Source organism: Egretta garzetta, unplaced genomic scaffold (genome assembly GCF_000687185.1).
Source record: "Egretta garzetta isolate BGI_Z169 unplaced genomic scaffold, ASM68718v1 scaffold452, whole genome shotgun sequence".
In the NCBI taxonomy this organism is placed as follows: Eukaryota; Metazoa; Chordata; class Aves; order Pelecaniformes; family Ardeidae; genus Egretta; species Egretta garzetta.
In genome coordinates, this window is record NW_009258796.1 from 304,353 (window position 1) to 323,013 (window position 18,661).

General features: G+C 44.9%; 2 protein-coding genes across 2 annotated transcripts in view; one reads left to right on the forward strand and one right to left on the reverse strand.

The window, feature by feature from the left end:
• Window positions 1–15,109, reverse strand: part of TMEM204 (transmembrane protein 204) — a 28,353-nt gene extending 13,244 nt beyond the window's left edge. The window contains exon 1 of the mRNA XM_009649618.2: window positions 14,830–15,109. Coding sequence (XP_009647913.1) covers window positions 14,830–15,109 — 280 coding nt within the window. The remainder of the gene's footprint in view (window positions 1–14,829) is intronic.
• The window catches only part of IFT140 (intraflagellar transport 140), a 78,920-nt gene that overhangs the window by 44,258 nt on the left and 16,001 nt on the right, over window positions 1–18,661 (forward strand). The gene's annotated exons all lie outside the window — the stretch shown is intronic.

The window sequence follows — 18,661 nt, forward strand, 5'->3', positions numbered from 1 at the left end:
ACCTGAATTTCTTTTTCACCTAGTCCATCCGTATTGTCCTAGAGAACATCCTGTGGATGTTAACGCTAACATCGTATTGGTTTAAGGGAGCTATGTGTAGAGGATTCTTAACTCTTCCTTCTTTTAACATTTATTAATCTTTTGGATGCACTGGAAAGACCCCTGCATTTCTATCTGGGTAGTGAGGGAAATGAGTACAATGAATCTAGATGTCAATGCTTGGCAGTTCTGAATGAGGTGTTATGGCATAATTTACATGTATAAGTAAAAAGTTACTTCATATATATTTTTTTTTAATATATGTATAATTTTTTATATATGTATTAGTGGATGTTGTTGTGGGAGTCTACTACAGACCACCCAGCCAGGCTGATGACACCAATTTGTTATTGTACAGGAATTAGGGGACATCTGTAGTTCAACTGCCCTTGTCCTGATGGGTGATTTTAACTTCCCAGACATCAGCTGGGAATATCGTACAGCAGACACAAACAGGCCCAGGAAATTTCTGAAGCGTGCTGAAGATAACTTCTTGGTGCAGGTCCTGAGGGAGCCGACTAGGAAGGGTGCCCTCCTCGATTTGTAGTTTGTGGGTGAAGTGGTGATTGGTGGCTGGCTTGGTTGCAGTGACCATGAAGTAATTGAGTTTCAAATCATTGGTGATAGGAGAAAAACTGCAAGCAAAACTTTGACCCTGGATATGGGGAGAGCAGACTTCGGACTGCTGAAGGAGCTAGTTAGTAAGGTCCCCTGGGAATCTGCTTTTGAAGGTATTGGGGGTCCATGAAAGCTGGCTGCTTTTTAAGAGCCATCTCTTAAGAGCGCGGGAGCAGGCAATTCCAGTATTGGAAGATGAGCAAGTGGGGCAGAAGGCCATCTTGGCTGAGCAGGGATCTTCTAGAACTTAGGCAAAAGGGAAGTGTATGGACATTAGAAGCAAGGACAGGGCACTCGGGAGGACTACAGGGAATCTATTTGCCACTGTAGGGAGAAAATTCGTGCTTCCAAAGCTCGATTAGAGTTCAAGCTGGCCAGCACTATGACGGACAACAAAAAGGGCTTTTTAAAATATGTTAACAGCAAAAGGAGGATCAGAGAGAACATTAGTCCATTACTTGATGAGGTTGGTCGCCGCATAAATAGGGACGTAGACAAAGCAGAGACATTTAATGCCTTCTTCGCCTCTGTTTTTAACACCAATGATGAGCCCTGTGTTGGAAGACCGTGATTAACTCCCAGCTGACCCTGAACTTGTTTGAGACTTGCTGCTCCAGTGGATGTGCATTACATCTATGGGCCCTGGTGTGTTTCATCCCAGGGTCCTGAAAGAGCTGTCCAATGTCATTGCAGGACCTCTCTCTGTTATTTTTCAATAGTCTTGGGAGTCTGGAGAGGTCCCAGTCACCTGGAAGCTGGCAAGTGTTGTCCTAGTTTTCAAGAAGGGTAAGAAGGAAGACCCTGGCAATTACAAGCCTGTCAAGTCTCACTTCGGTGCCTGGTAAAATTATGGAGGAAGTTATTCTGGAGTTACTGAAAAACACTTGATAAACAACGCAGCCATTGATCATAGCCAACATGGGTTCACAAGGAGAAAGTCCTGTTTAACCAGTTTAATGTCCTCTTGTGACAAGGTCACCTGTCTGGTTGACCATGGGAAGCCAGTAGATGTGTGATTGGATTTTAGCAAAGCTTTTGATACTGTCTCTCACAGTATCCTTCTGGATAACCTGTGCAGCACACAGCTAGACAAGTCCATAATAGATTGAGCGAGCAATTGGCTGACAGGTCAGGCTCAAAGTTATGGTAAATGGGGTCACATCATGCTGCCGGCCTGTGGGGTTCCCCAGGGCTCAATTTTAGGGCCAATGCTCTTTAATGTTTTTGTAAATGATCTGGACACAGTAGTTGAATGTGCATTAAGTAAGTTTGTCAATGATACTAAACTAGGAGGACCTGTGGACTCCCTCAGTGGTCAAGAGGCCTTACAGAGAGAGCTGCCCGATCACGAAGCGTATGAAATTCAAGAAGAGCAAGCGCCAGATTCTCCACCGGGGATGGGCTAATCCTGGTTATATGTACAAACTGGAGGACGAGAGGCTGGAGAGCAGCCCCACAGAAAGAGGTCTGGGAGTTTGGGTCAATGGCAAGTTGAATATGAGTATGCCAAAAGGGCCAACCGTGTCCTGGGGTACATCAAGCACAGCATAGGTAGCTGGTTGAGGGGGAGGTTGATGGTCCCACTCTACATTGCACTGGTGTGGCCCCACCTCTAGTACTGTGTGCAGTTTTGGGTGCCTCAATACAAGAAGGACATCAAACTAGGAGAGTGTGTGCGGAGGAGGGTGACCAAGATGGTGAAAGGCCTCGAGGGCAAGACTTACAAGGAGTGGCTGAGGTCACTTGGTTTGTTCAGCTTGGAGAAGAGAAGGCTGAGGAGTGACCTCATCACTGAGGGGTGACCTCATCGCAGTCTACAACTTCCTCAAGGGGGGCAGGGGAGGGAGAAGTGCTGATCTCTCTCTGGTGACCAGCAATAGGACACAGGGAAATGGGACAAAGCTGTGTCAGGGGAAGTTCAGACTGGACATTAGGAAAAGGTCCTTCACCAAGAGGGTGGCCGGTCCCTGGAACAGGCTTCCCAGGGCAGTGGTCCCAGCACCAAGCCTGAGGTCAAGGAGCGTCTGAACGCTCTTAGTCATATGGTTTAGTTTTAGGCAGTCCTATGAGGAGCAGGGAGTTGGACGTGATGGATCCTTATGGGTCCCTTCTAACTCAAGATATTCTGTGATTCTATATTAAATATAAAGAACAAATGCAGAAATTATTAGAGACATGGGTATCTGGAGTCTTGGCTAGAAACCTGATTAAAATGTGTCTCCCAGCTGGCTACTGAATGGAATATATCCATTACAATGTTGGGTACTTGTAGTCAGGCTTTTTTTCTACTCTTCCTGTTAACCGGATGGATGTCCTGTTTTCATCCCTTTCCTTCCTCTCTAGCAAAAGGTGGGAAGTGTAAATACCATCGTGCCAGTTCAACATCTCTTGCTGTATGTCATTGCTATTCTGATAGAGAAGCAGCTCAGTGTTTAAGCTGGCATGTATTAGAAAAAGACAGACTCTGGACGTGAATAGTCACCAGACTTTGAGAAGTGACTTAGCTGGTTATGCGTTTAGTGGGTGCGCTGACCACCAGAGCTGGATTCCTGATCTTCCCGGGAGACTTGCTAGGAGGTGCAGAAAATGAAACTTGATGTAGATGAGCAAGAGTAAACTTGATCATGGCAATCACTGAGTCTGGTTTACTTTTGTGAGTCATAAAAATTAGTTACCCTTTATTTCCCCCTCATCTTTTGCTTCCAGTATTCTAAGCAGCAACTCACGATTTAATTAAATTTTATAAAATATGATGTCATATCTGAGTTAGTTAAGGACCATAGTCCATTAAACTTTGTCATATTGAATAAAATGTTAAGGAGATAACATACTAAGTATTTTTGGGTTTTCCTAGTGAGTTCATCTCTGACCAGAGAGGAAAATTATTTCACTCAAAAAACTAGTTTGCTCAAAGATTTTGGGTTTAGCTTCCAGAGTTGTCCTTTCTAGCATTGAGAGCATTAGGATCTCTTCCACGCCTACAGGTCATGAAGCATGCTGGCTGATAGCAGAATCCTATTCAGATGTCTGAGCTTTGTAAAGATCAGGAAAACTTTGAGAATTTGGAGCATTCTTCCATTTTCCCTCTTAAATGGACCAATGTTTGCAGAAGAGCTAGTAATAACTTTCAAAGGAGCAATATTCTGAGTAAAGACCAGGCTTGCAGCCATTATTACTACAGTACATTAATTTGTCGACAGAGCTTATCTGCAGTGTCAAATTAAAACCAGTTAGTTTACAGCCATAATGAATTCTGTTGCCTTGTCTGTCGATAGTATGCATGAGCATAAGAAAACCCAGCCTCTGTTGTTACATACGCTCTGAAGCTTATCCCAGAAACAAACTGGCCCTTGGCATAGAAACACCACATTTTTGCCTTCACTGCTATTCCTTACTTCTTTTTAACACTTCACTGTATTATAAATGCTTTTGGCTTTGCCATTGATGATTTTATATCTAGCATACTAAAAATAGTAAGTTTATGACTGTGACTCAGTTGAATTCCAACAGAATTTGTAATAATTTAGGCCTTAAATAATGGTTGTGTGATTGCTGTCCTCCCTTGCAATTGGAGAGTGCAGTAGCATTGGATGTGTAATGCTGATCTTTACTCCTGCTTGTAAGAACTGCAGGCTTAGGGATGCTTATTCACCTAATATGCTGCCCTGTTCAGAGGGATGTAGAAATGCAACTGGTATTTTGCATAGCTGCTGCTTTTAACCAAAAAGGTCGCACGTGGTCCAGGTTGGAACCACAACAGGATGATGATAGGTAGAATAAGGAGGAAGCAGCTGGTATGATTTCATTAAATGTGAAGACAGTTATTTTTATGGAATAAGGTATGACAAGAATTGAGTACCATTCCATATTTTATATTAGGATATTGTTGGCTTATTCAACAAGTTTAATGTATGAGCTGTCATCTTTTGGCTTTGTTCAGAACTGTAATAATTCCTCTTCCTCAGAGGGGAAAAAAATCAAACTTAATAATGTGTAACTCTTATAAACTCCATTCTTCTTGCAGTGGAGCTTGTTAATTGTACTCAGTCTGAAAGCGCCGCTCGCAGGTGACTACGCTGTCTTATGACAGCCCTTGTAACTTCGCCTGCTGTCAGCTCAGCACGTGGTAATTCTGTTTGGTACATCGGAATCCTACGCTGAGCTTCTGCAACATGAAACCACCCCAAAAGGTGGTAGTCGTGGAAAGCAGCGCTGGCCTCCACTTATTGAGGGCAAGCAATGGACAACACTGATCAAGAAAGGGATTGAGTGTGCAATTCAAATCATTTCTTCAGACCCTGTACCCAAATACTTGGAAGATGTAAATCATGTTGAGGAAGGCCAAGCTACAAAGCTCTTTTCCTACCTGAATGACTGCTCAATGCAGGAATAAATATTTCTCATGTCTTATAAAATTGGTTGCAATATAGTTTTTGTAAGAGCTGTGAAATTTAGTGTTTACCTTTGCAGTCTTTTACTCTGCCTGTTGCTATTTTAAATTATGTGTAAACCCGAAATTCCTCAGTAACCAGCTTCAGTCCATTCTGATGTGTTTTCTGTAGACTTTATAATTACTATGAATTTAGGATCATCTGTTTGACCTTTTCAAACATTTTTGCTTCATTTACAGTAGCCATGATCCCCTTGTGACTTCCTGTGGCCATTGCAGACTTCATCAACTGATATGATTTCTGTTAGCCACAATTTGTAAAACAAGAGGTTCGTAATGATTATAATGTCTGCGCATTATAATCGTAATGATTATAATGTCAATAATTATTGGTGGCATTTGTGTTAACCATTAGCTTCTAGAACCTCTTGTCTAAGACTGTCGTGACATTGGACGTAGGTATTTGGGATGTCCCACTTCTTTTGTTTTGACCTCATTATTGTTCATGTCACCTGTCCCTGAAGTTTAACTGTGAAAGGAGTTTCCTGTAACTAGAGGTGGATGCTTCCAGCAGAACAGAACTGGGTGCTGCAGGAGGTGTTTATGCCAGTCTGACATTGGTGAAGGAGGGATGGCAATTTAAATATCTGCCTTTTCTGTTCCTTTCCTTCGCTTCCCTTAGGATGCAACTTGGCTGTTGAGAGCTGGAAAGGGGTAGGCACTGAATGGCTCCAAAATGCTCTAAGCAGGCGTTGTTTACCAATATAAAATGCTGGTGTGTTTGACTTTGTCCTCTGGAAGCCCATCTCGATCCCAGTTTACTCTGAGAAGTTGATTCATGGACAGGGTATCCAGCTGGGTCTCTTGTATAGCTGGGGGCACTGGCTCATGAATTCTGCTTTGTTTAAAACACAGTGATCAGTCAAGGGTCAAAACCCAAGCTCCAGGGATGAGACCAATTCAAATTCCTTGTTGTCTTGCTCACTTCCTAGACCAGATGTATCCATCTGGATTAGAAATGTTGATTTGATTTTGTTATTTGCAAGCCGCAATTTTGTTTTGTTATGTTCCATGATAGCCCCAGGACTCCTTGAGCTTTGCAGAAGTAGGTTAAGTCCTATTGGAGAGTAATTGCAGTGTTTTGGGATAATGAGGAAGGATGGTCTCACTGAAAAATCAGATTATGCTAATTGCTTAAAATGTGAGGTTTTCTTCCCTGTCTGCATATAGGGAAAACCCAATCATGGGTGGGAATTCAAGCTTTTGACTGATCAAAGCACAGAGTATGTACGAAGGAAACTAAATGGCCCAAGATTTGTTAATATTTATTTAAAACTTCCCCTGAGAAATACCACTTTTGGTGAACAAAAATTTCAGTGCAAACTTAAGTCCAGGTCTGTAACTCCTTAAGTTACCAGCCCTGGGAAGAGTCTAACGGCTGGGGATTTAGCCGCTGCCGCTGAGCATCGCGCTGTGGCTTCACAGTGTCCTGCCTGTCACCTAAGCTGGGGAGCTGACTGTGAGCGGCTGTTCTCGTGTCCCCGCTGTGAGACACAAAATGTGGTACATCTGAAAAATGCTATTTAGATTTTGTAGTTAGATGGGCAGGAATCCGTTAGGCTTAGCTGAAGGATAGTACCTCCTTAGGCTGCTGCCACCGAGTTATCATCCATCTATCAGCTTATCCGTACTTTAAATCTCCTGAGGAATTTTGCTTCCTTGTTTCTATTGATTGTTTTGGTGTTAAACAACTACTTTAGTTGTGTTTAACTTCCGTTTTCTTTTAACCAAAACTTATCCTTTCAGGTATTGATTTTAAAAATTACTCCAGCCAGCTGGAGTCCCGGGTGTAACACCTTTTCATCGTTGACTTGCTTTGTAAACACTGCTCAGTTTTTAACCTTTTTTCACTGTAGATATAAAAAGGCAGAGTTTATAGGAGGAATTCAATGATTGCTATGTTTGTGATGAAAGGAAGTAAAAAAAAAAAAGTTTTATTGCTGGTCTTTCCTTTTTACAGTTCTTGGGTTTATTGATCAGTTATTCAGTGAATTACTGGGTGTACATTGAGATGTACCTGATTGTCTTCATAAGGGCTTAATGTGCATACGTGGCTTTATTCTGGAAAGGAGGATAGGTGGCTGCGTTTCTGAAATGGAGGTTTCCAAATAGTTCTGGTAATGCTTCTTATGCTTGGGTTCCTTCACTTACTTTTTTTTTAAGAACCCGTTTTCGGTTGCTTGTAATATGTTGCTAGATCTAGCGCTGGGTGTCTGCAGGCTGAGATTTTACTGTGCTGTTAAAATTTAATCTATGTCAGTAATTAGATTTTCTCTAATATAATCAAGAGATTCTAACTGAGTACACAGTTTTCCTCTGGAACTTGACATGTTGGCGAGGTGTTCCCCTGAGATAAGGGATGCATCTCCTGCTGTTCTGTTAATACTCATGCCAGTAAGTCATTGATAATGTTAGTGTACACTGCCTTCACAGAACCAGAGCTGACAAATAAATCCCCCGGAAGCCCGGCAGCGCTAGGCGTGTTCCTCACATCATGGCTCTGGTGCGACAGAGCCCGGCGTGTGCCGCCACACTGACTGCAGCCTGGTCCTTGCACGTGCTCGTCCGGCCACGGGGACAAGAGCAGAGAGCGCAGAGGCGTCTGGGGTGGCTTCTCCTTCCTGCCCCAGTTACTGAGACATTTGGAAAAGAAGTAATAGTTATGCCTGTGCATTAGCCTAAAGGTTTGAAGCCTGCTCACGATTCAGGCTGGGATTAGTGCATGTTTTTTGTATAGCAGAGTTCTACTTCTTCAGCATTTTGGAGTAATTTTTAAATACCACATTATAGGGACTTCAGAAATGCAAAGCCAAGCATCCAAACGCTGGGAAAAGCCAGATTACTACACTTTTACCTAAGTAGGCTTATGCTGCTTTTTCATGGGAGCTCTGATTCATTCAAGGCATGAAATAGTGCTTTGCAAAAAAGCTGAAGCGGTGCCGCTCAGACCGGCTCTCTGTGCGACTTCTGTCTTGCTAACTGTCGCTTACGGTCCTGCTGTTAATGACGTTGAGTTCCAACCTGGAGAACTGAATTCTGTATAAATAAAGAAATTTAGAAAAAAAACTTCTTTATACTTATAAAAAAAAAAATCTACTTTAGCCAAACTTTTGGCAACTAATTGCGCGTTCTCTTGTTTTGGATGTCAGCGCTGTCAGCAAAGATCAGATGTGTGGGAACGGTCTCCACAGCTGATGTGGAAATCAGTTGGAGCTGTGCCTTGAATGTCAGGAGCACTATGAAAGTGCAAAGTACAGCTATGCTTCCCTGTACAGCACGGACACGGGAGATTCAGCGCTTACTGTTGAAATAGTTAAGAGTTAATAAGGACAATAAATAGAATCACTGCAATTATTTATTGACAGTCAGCACTGTGCTATGCCTCCCAAACTTGTGCTCTGTTTATGAGGTCTTTGGACATTTCATTTCTTCTGTTGATTCAGATTTGTGGTATTTATGTTGCTAAGTTCTTGAGCTGTTTTTTGGAGTATGAATTAGGAAATATGTTGAGACACTTTAAAGGTATTTGTGATACAAATGAAAAGAAATGCTGGCAGTGTCTAAGTGTACCTCTGCATGACCACGTAACGGAGACCATGGGAAGATAGAATTAAAGCACTGCCTCTTTGGTACGGATATATTTTGATGCCCTGAATATACACGAATTCCTTAAAAGTGAAACAGATCTGAATCTAGTATTTTTTTTAATCAGTTTGTACCCTTTCCACATCAGGATGTGTTTGCGAGTCTTACTGTAAGGACAGGGCTTTATCCTGGACAGGGAAGTCTCTCCCTCTCGCTTTCCTTTTTTACATCTCTCTGAGCAGCTGTAGAGCTTTCAGCTGCCAGGAGTCCTCGGTGCCTTCTGTTGCTGCAGGGATATCTTAAAAATGAGAACAGGCACTTACTTTGCGTAGTTTCATCTCCTGGGTGGCCTTCTGAAGTATGCAATTTATGCTTTTTCATTTAAAAATAATAATTAAAAAAAGGGAGGGGAAGGGGGAGAAACCAATCTCTTTTGGCACAATCAAAATTATGTTCTGATGTGACAAACTCATGAAATCCTCTGTCCTTGTAGGTATTTGGGGATGACTGAGCTCAGCTGAGCATGAAACGTCCTATTTGAATATTTACTTTGAAGGACATACCAATCTTGTTTGGGAAGAAGAGAGTGCGGTTGTTTTCGGGGTTTTTTTTGTTTTTTTTTTAACAGCTTCAGTTACTTTTGGAGCAAAGACATAGCTACATCAACTATTCTCAACATAAAATAAACGCTTATGTTTACACGGTGGGGACCTCTCAAACTCAACATTGAGGACGCTCCTATGCAGCGATCAGTTGTAACAGAGGAGGCTGTTGGGTGGTTCCTGTTGAGGTGCTGTGCTTTGCCTGTCTATAAACATCAGTAGGGTATTCTGTGCTGGTGGCTGTAATAAATGCCTTTAATCTGACGTTTTCAAAAGCTCCACAGCTATTTTCACTCTTAACGCTTTAATTGAATTCAAAATCTCGGTAGTGAGAGTAATCAAACATTGTTTTCTCTCGTAGTATTTCTGTGCAACGCCTGTGAAGGTACCATATTCACACATATATTGGGTTCATTTTCCTGTCCTGAATCCCGGAGTTTTGAACTCTTCCAAAATAAGTCCACAGCATAGTAAAACCCACATTAGAATGAGCGTTCACTGTAAGAGCCAGACCTCTCACAGTTCACCTCCATTGGCCTTTGCCATTAAATCAGTAATTTTACTTATTTAAATATTGACCACGTTGCAGATGTCAGGAGGGGAAATGGCAAGCCCCAAGCTGCAGCTGCCTGCTCTGCCTCCACCCCTGTGTAAGAGCCGGAGCAGTTTACCAGGCAGCCAGGTACATAACGAGGTGCTGGGCTGTTTTTAATTGGATGGTAGTTCTGTCTTTTCTAAATGCAGTGGGCCTCCTTTCTTGATCTGTATTTATTGGGAAAAGCAACATACGGCTGCAACATGCTCAGCTGCTCGACTCGGCCCTGCTTCCCTCCAGCCAGATCTCAGAGAAATCCGTGGCCATTGGAAATTGGTGTAAATACCACGGACGTGGGCACTCAGGTGACCTCTTGCCTCTGCGAGCACACGTCAGCTCCTCAGTCCCGCACCGAGCAGCGCCCTGCCTTAGCCGCCGAGCTCACAGCGCAAGTGGTAGGCTGGGGCTGGGCAGGCGTTCACCGCTGGCCCCTGTGGCGGTCACGGGGTCCCCCACGGTAGGGGGCCTCTCCCTGGCACCGGTTATGTGTCCTTGTGAAAGCTACAGCTAACGGGAGCGATCTTGCTCCGGGCAACTGCAGCTGACACGTGCTTCCCACTGTTGGGATTTTCCTTGTCTTCTGGAGCCCCAAAGAACCGAGCGAGGTTTTTACATCTTTTTAAACCCCTCCCTATTCCTGCGTTTCCACACTGTTCATAATGTTCTTTAGACAAAAAGAGACAGACTGTGACCTTGGCTAATGAATAAATCAGCTCCATCTGTCCACCCACAGATAGCCTTGTAGCACAGTAGGACTTAAGGGCATATTTGTCCTGCGCAGTGTGGTTAAAAATATCTGCGCTGATTCCGAGTATTCTGGCGTGTTCACACGGTACCATGCTGTATTACTGGCCTGGCGTGAGGCCAGGACGTAGGCAACGGTGGCTTTGAGTGGGTCTGGTTTGCTCTGAGGGGTCGTCACTGGTGTTCTCACCACTCAAGGCAGCTTGCGTGTCCCTGCGGGGTGCTGCCTCGCTCGGTGCGCTGTGTCGGCTCACGTATTACGTGGGCACAAAGCTGAGTATCGAGTGCTCAAGGCACGCTGTCCTACCCAAGGTCATGCTAAGTGTATGCTTCTGCTACCTGTGGTCTTTTTCTGAAAGGTTAAGAGCTGCAGGCAAGAGCAAATTTGCCCTTTGGCAAATTGCTTTGCCCTCACTCAGATGACAGGAGAGTTGGGCTGCCTGGGTAGGTTTCCTTAAAGCGTTTTGAAGGGGGGCTGTGCCATCCGAGCTCTCGGTGAAGCCTTTAAGTTTGTATTGTCTAGTGGTTTGTCCACGTTAGAAAAACTTTGATTGGTGTTTTATATCAGACATAACTAGGTCTGATTCTCGGCACAAGCAAAGATCCCAGATCTGCTGGCTGGTTGCCACTAAAAGGGGGTTCTCTCGCCCCTCACCACACTTGCATCACTCTGCTTGTGCTAGAAGCGCTACGTGCTGGGCTCCTGATACCTCCACTTCATCCGACAGAAAAATCCCTCCCGCCCAGCCTTCCCCTCCAAACCCGGGAAATCTTTTGCTGTTGCTCATTTGGGCTGTCTCACAGAGCTTCATAGCATCACCGCTGGTCTAAAGAAGGGTGCGCAGTGAGGAAAGAACGGGATACAGACGGATGGAAGGGCCCGAGACCTCCCCCTTCCAGAGGCAGTGAGGCGTGAGCCTGAGTGGAGGTGCTTTCCCCTAGGACCAAAGTCATCCCTGTTTCTCGTGTCGTGCCTTGTTGAAATAGTCCCCATTGAGATGCTTTGTTTCCATATAATATTTTTAATATCATTTACTCCTGTCCACAGATTTCTTTTTTTTCCCATTTCTCATCTTTTTTTCTCACGGCGTTTCTTTGCTGCAGCATCTGTAATCCCCCCCGTCTTTTATGTTACTTAGTGTTTATACCAGCCTTCCTTTACTGACAGTTCAGCATCCTCCATGCAGTGTTTACATTGTAGGATTTGAATGCAAAGCACCTTAGTGTTCCTCTTGCTGCAGTGGTTTCTGTTACGGTGAAATAATTCACACGGATGTCCTGTTAGTGGGGAATGGGATGAGAGAAGTATCTGGTGTGGAATTTGACTTTGCACTTCCAGAGAGGATTTTGGCAGGTATGCTCCATCACATTGACTTGTTCTGCCCGTTCCCTGTGTGATCTTTTGACAGATCGTGTACTGACTCTTACCCAGAATATGCAAAACTTCAATTATTATTTGATTCAATTTGCCGTAATTTAGTTTAAGCACGTGCAAGTCCCGACACAATGAGCTACTTCCGTATTTTTTCTTGCAAATAATTTTGCTTGAGCTCTGTACATGATGAGGGGAAAAAACCCCACCCCAGCTTTACTGTGCCCCCTGAAAAGGAGCTCTGCCAGTGATTTCAGTGGGAGGTCAGTGAAAGATAGGCTTTGAGAACGTGCCCCCCTCTGCCAGCGAGCGAGCCTGCTTCCAGCAGAGCGTTTACTTGGCTGCTATTTACGTACTGCTTGCACAGGGGTCATCGGCATAGGAAAAGCAAATTCTCAAAGGTTTTACTGTTTTGCTGTTGGACTGTGAGATAAATAACTGCCCAACCAAGTGTGAGTGCGAGTGTATAAATTATCTTTTTTTATAGGAGCAAGATTGCGGCCTTTTTTGCATTGCTGTTGGAAGAATGTATTTTCTATTTATTGTTCTACAAATGGCACCCAAAATACTGCCTGCTAGTTCTTGTGATTTGAGGAAGGGATTTCTTTGTTCAGAAAGCTAGTTTTTATATGCATGTCTATACATACAGATGCATACATGTTTGTGATTTATCTACAACTGACTGGTGAGGATTGCCATGTATATTACTAACATAAGGCATGGTTTCGTATTAGGGAAATTCTTAAAATGACAAAAACATGGATGCAGAATCAGGCTCATACGGACTGTGTACAATCCATGGAAACATATTTGTCTTAAAAGTATGTGCAACAGATTTGTTTCCTCCTTAGTTTGTCATGGCACAGCTGTGGACGTGAGATTTTATTTTAAATGCTTTATAAAGACTCAGAATTGGCCTTTTGCTTGCTGTTTGCTTCCAGATTAAAAGGTGAGTGGATGCTCTATTCCTATACAAATTGAGTCATTGGGCTTCAAAGTCCTCCTTTAAATTAGAGTTAAGAGTGTTTGTTAGAGAATTCTTCTGGGCACTTGGTCATGCTAGAATTACTGCTTTGAAATTTTAAAATTTTCTATCACATTTTGCTTCTCTTTGACACAAGAAACCGCTGCCCATACAAATCTGCTCTGAAACATCTGTGCCGATCTTTATAGCACCACCCATCTTGCGACCCGTGCACAGCAAGAAATACAAGTTTGTGTTCAAACTGCTGCAGGAGCCAAAGTCAATATGCGGGAGCTCATTTTAGCTGTTGAATGTAGAACGCGTACTTTGAAGATTCGTGAATGGCACGCATGCTTTTCAGGTTAGCACATGGCTCATAAATATTAATTGGGGCAGCGATTGCTGTGATGAAGTTGCAGACACACATCAAGGAGCTTTTTCAGTGGTCTAATCCTTTTTATAATTATTTGTCATTACAGAACTTCTTTCAGTTAAAAAAGAATCGGAAGTTAGGTTTAGGGTTCTGTAACGGTTTAGAACTTTATGTTTGTGATTTATGCAGGTTTAATATTAGCAAATGCGCAAAAAATGTTACTGCACAATTTTGCTAGTAAACATCATCTGGGGTGGGTCTGCATTAGAGCACTTTTAAATAATAAATTCCTCTCATATTTCTTTGGTTTTGTCTCCAGAGGGCTTTGAGAGACGCTGAGGAGGAGCAGAGCTTTTTGCTCTTTCTCCGCATTTCAAACCATGCAAAAGAATCTGTCTGAAATCACGCGTGTCTCCGATGCTACCATCCTTCAGAGGCACCAGAGCCGTCCGTGAGCACTGTTGAAATCTCTGCAAAACCCTAGTGTCTGCCAGGGCCTGAACTTCACAGACATTTGTTCTGTTAACTCAGTTCCTCGAGGGCTGCAGTTAAAGCACTGATCTGGCTGCAGGAGCTGCCCCAAAGAGGCTTCCAGCAGAGCAAACCTCTTGGCACCATGGTCTGTTGTGGTCACAGCCATGGCATCCGAGGTGACCACGGGGATTCTGAGCACAGTTCTGCTCTAGTTTCTTACTGAAAGCAGGGTTGCGCCGTTAACATTGGGAATGTGATAAGCAAGGTGCACTACTTTATTATTCAGCTTTATCATTCTCAACGTTTCATCTTATCAAACAATTCTAACTAGCTCAGTTTGAGCAATGTGCGTTCTTCAGATCCCATGAGTCTGCAAATTTGCAGAATGAGAAATACCCCATGCTTAAGGATTTTCCTGTTCCCCAAGTACTATACTAATGGTGGTTTTTCAGCAAGAAGAATAACTGCGTACATTAAGGCCTATCTCAATTTTATATGTTTTTACCAAAACCATTTCTATCTTTTCTGCTCTCCTGGCACTTCCAACAGAAGTAAACAGAAGGGAGAAGTAACTCAGCATGGCATCCGAATGCTTTTTTTTTATGGTATTCAGAGCAAATGTGTTTGTGTTTAACGTACGGGGCAGGAAGGGATATGCTTAGAGCAGGAACCCAAGAGGGAAAAGCAAGCAGCCGATGTCTCAAAGCTTTAGACTTGGACTTCACAGATTATTTTTTCAAAGTACATCATTCCATACGCTGTATAAACCAGACAGCGCTATGTACACCGCTGCTTTTGGGGAGGGAGGAGGAGTTTAGTTCATCACTGGTGGACATAATTATTCTTATTTTCCCAAATTAATTTATTTGGGGATGAATGTTAAGAGATGTTTAGAGTCAGATGGTTAAGAATGATTTCGGGATGCTCTGCTAGGCTACAAATCTCCTGGGGACCAGGCGCACCGTATCAATCGTGACCTAGCGTAAGCAGAGAAGAGAAGAGATTGAACTTACGTTTGACAGTACTGCGCGACTCCTGGAACCCAGCCGCCTCTGAACCCCAGCCCAGGGCTTCACACTCCCGCTCCTCCCCTTGCCCGTGCCTGGCACTTGTGCTTGCACCTCCTCTGCTCTTCTCTGCCAGCCAGCACATCTTCCAGAGCCCCACGCTGCGCTTACGCCCGTCCTCCAGGGTCTGGTACACCCAGTTGGGAGTAAAGGCAGCCGCGTTGTTAAGAATAAGTGAGACCAGGGCTACCAACACAGCTGTAGCTACCAGTTTCTGGACAGTCATATCTGACTGTCAGCCTGCTGCCAGTCTCTTATTTGCAGAAGACAGGAGGTCTCAATCAGCTGCAGCACATTGAAATTGGACTTGCAACAGAGGCAGCTTCACTAGGATGTTACGAATGGCTAGAGAACATCACCGTTCATTCTCAAAGTCAACTCCAGAGGTGTTTCCGATCAAGGAAATGAGAATTTTGCGAGGTAGGTAGGAGAATTCCATAAAATGAGAACACAAAGAAGCTTTTTTAGGTCCTTCCCAGCTTTGGCTTATCCACCTTCTTGCACCTTGATAAGTAATGCCAGTCCTGTGATGAACTGAACAACAGGGAGGTCCATTCCTTGTGAGATGAGGAGAATCCAGAAAGAATCCAGTCTCGGGGCAGGAGAGCCTGAGCTGCTGCGGGGCCGGAGGCGGGGATGCTCGCCAGCCGCGTGCCAAGCGCACCGCGTCCTCCCAGTCGACCAGCGCCGCTCCAAGAGCCTTTTTTTCGGGTGTAGACTTCAGAATATCCCACAAAGCGTGACAAATGTCATTCTCTCAAAGCCAAGCTGAACTGGAGGGGAATGCGGTCATCCCAGAGGAGCTCTGCACGTTTGGAGCGTCTCCGGGAGTTTGCTCTGCCGTGTCCCTGTCTGAAGATCGGCGCTGCGAGCTCAGGGACGGGAGCACAGCCACTGCCGTGAGGAAAAGGCCCCCCCACCTCTTCGTGAAGAGGAAATGGCTGTTTTTGTGGCTGTTTTTGGTGAGCCTCAGGGCGTAGTCGAACTGCAACAAACAGAGCCACTGCCACAGCAGTCAAACATTAACAGGATGTGTTTCCTGAAAGGAAAAGACTATGGAGACTTCTAAAGTTGTACCTCCTCCCCTCGGAGAGCCCCCCTCCCCGCTCACTCCTCCTACCCTCCCAGCAGCGCAAAGCGGGGCTGTGAGGACCGGGCTGCGCATTGCAGGGGAGCCCAGGGAGCAAATCAGAGGTCCTCTTCAGGAGGAAAAAAAGAAATCCCCAGCCCTGGAGCATCAGGTCTGCGGAAGCAGACTGAGGAGAGGGATTTTTAAATGCTTTTTACTGAAAGCAAAACCATACTGGCGTTAGCTGTTGAACAGCGAGATGGAAGCGGTGTGGGGGGGTGTCCACTCATGTCCCTCTTCCTCTCTGCAGCCCTAGAAGGGAGCACGGCAGATACATAGAAAATACAAAATCTCGAGATTCTCAGCCTGATAAAAAAACGAATTTGGGGGTGTCTGAACAGGCAGTTGCAAGTGTTAGGATGTGAATGGAGTGGAAAATCGCTGCATTGCGACGGTGGGGGCTGGCAAGGACCTGAGCCCCACATCCCCGTTTGCAGCGAATGCCGGTGGGTCAGCAGTGCCCGAGAATGCCGGCCGCCTCCCTTCGGTGGCCAGAGGATGGAAAAGCTGCTGCGAGTGGCTTAATGCAATGCATCTGCTCACCATTGGTACAGAATCGACTGCCATGCAGTCAGCCAGGGCTGCAGCACTGGTGCTGCGGAAGCCGCAAGGCAAGGAGCTCTAATCAACAGATTAAAAAAAGAGTTGTTGAGGACATTTCAGCTGTCACGAACAGGGATGTCTCCCGGGGGGCCTTGCAGGGACTGGCTCTCCCCGTGGCTGTTCGCTGTTTCATGTTCCCATCAGCTGCCGTGGCAGGGCGTGCTGCAGGGCCAAGGCGATCCCCGGCGGGCATTGCCTGGCTGCCGGCTCCCCCTGCCCCTCTGGGCCTCATTGCCCCGGTTATGCCCTTCCTTGATCTGAGCCCGACAAAATTCTTCAGGCTGAAAAAATACTGCACAAGGTGTGGTATTAAATAGTACATAGTGAAATGAAGGCATGATGTTCTTGTCAGCAGCCTGGAGAGGGAGTTGTGAGAAGTTGGGGCATCATCAGGCCCCATGAGATGGGGGCACAAGAGTTTGCATCACTGTGATTAATAAAATTAGATTGGAAACTGATTTATTTTTATAGCAGTTGTGTCTTAGCAGCTAAGTTACTTTGCCCTTGGCCAGCAGATCCACGCTGGCTGACCTGTGGGCAAGCTGGTTGGAAGCTGTTTGAAAGTCAGCGTTTCTGTGTTTAGGACTTGGTGCCGAGAGGGGTGGGAAATATCTCAGTGAAGTTCATACGGCCCTGTAATTAGGTTTCAGCTATTGGAATTGAATGTACTAATCTGGCTGTGCATTCACCCCTCCTCTGCACACTTGGTTCATTTTTAATCCTTAAATGGATTAGGCTTTTAGGTGCTGTGAGTGTCACGGCCGCACAGCGTCTTTGCTTGCTTTTTCTCCGTGGCTGGTCAGATTTCTGTGCATCGCTTGGTTTAGAAGGTTCAGTGTAAATAAGTCACTGGTGCCTGCCATTGCTCACAGGAATTTTCTAACTACTGTATTTTCATATTCTATAACCCCTGGATTATTTGTCATTACTTCAAGCCTGTGATTCAGCAGCAAGGCAGATGATGTTCATATGCAGATAATGCCAGGAAGGATTTACCTTTGGGGAAAATCTCTTCTACCCAACTGCACGCCTGCTTCGGCCCCCTCCTGTCTTTGGTTTTTGTCATCTGTTGAAGTCTGAGTGTGTATTTCCAGAAGGGCACAAACTTTGTTTGCATGCTACATGTAAAAAAAAAAAAAAGCAGTTGTATTTTACAAAGGCTGAACAGATCCGACTCATAATTTAAAACTTAGTCACAGCTCTTTCTCTTCCCACAACAATTATTTGGTGTGAGAATATTCAACTTTTTTTGAATTCCACCAACATTCAAAATAAATCATATTCTTCCTAAGTCATCTTGTCTTTGAGCATCAAAGGGACCGGGTGACCTAAGCATCGTGGCATTCATTTGTGGGTTGAGATACGTGATACTCGAGAAGTTCTTCACATTGCACGTGCAAATCCCTGCAAGTCAAGGAGTTCACATTTAAGGCAGCTTTCCCAGAGGAAACAAATAAATCTCTCTCTCTCCCAGATTGCCTCTTGCTGTGGCCGCAGATGGGTGGGTGGCTCCATAGCGAGTTGTAGCTGGGAATGGATGGGATGAGTCAAGGAGATCCATCCACTGCCACGTGAAACACAGGAGGTGGCGCTGGGACTGGTGACGAAGTTGGCCCTAGATCAGATGCGTCGTCCCTCTAGCACCCTGGTGAGGTGGGCATCTCCGAAAAGGCGGCATAATTTTAAGTCCGTGTGGTCTCTCTGTTGATGGGGACGGCCACATCACAAATCATTTGGGACTGAGTTTTTGTGGTGATGGAAATTGTTCTGGGAGCCCTGGTCATGACTTACAGAGCAGAAAGGACAGCAGCTCTGCGGTCGGTGGCCCGCCCAGACAGCAGACCACCTGAGGAGCAAGACAAGGCAGGAGGAATTGCTGATGGCTGCGGCAATTCAACAAGCACACGATGACTTCTTTTCCCATGGCAAACTGTCTGGTGGATGTTCTTGTCTGGAACAAGAAGGAGCTGTTTGCTAAGGGCTTGTTCAATGCTAGAGAGCAGTTCTGCTCAGTGGGAGGCAAAATTGCTTCATACAATTTGCACA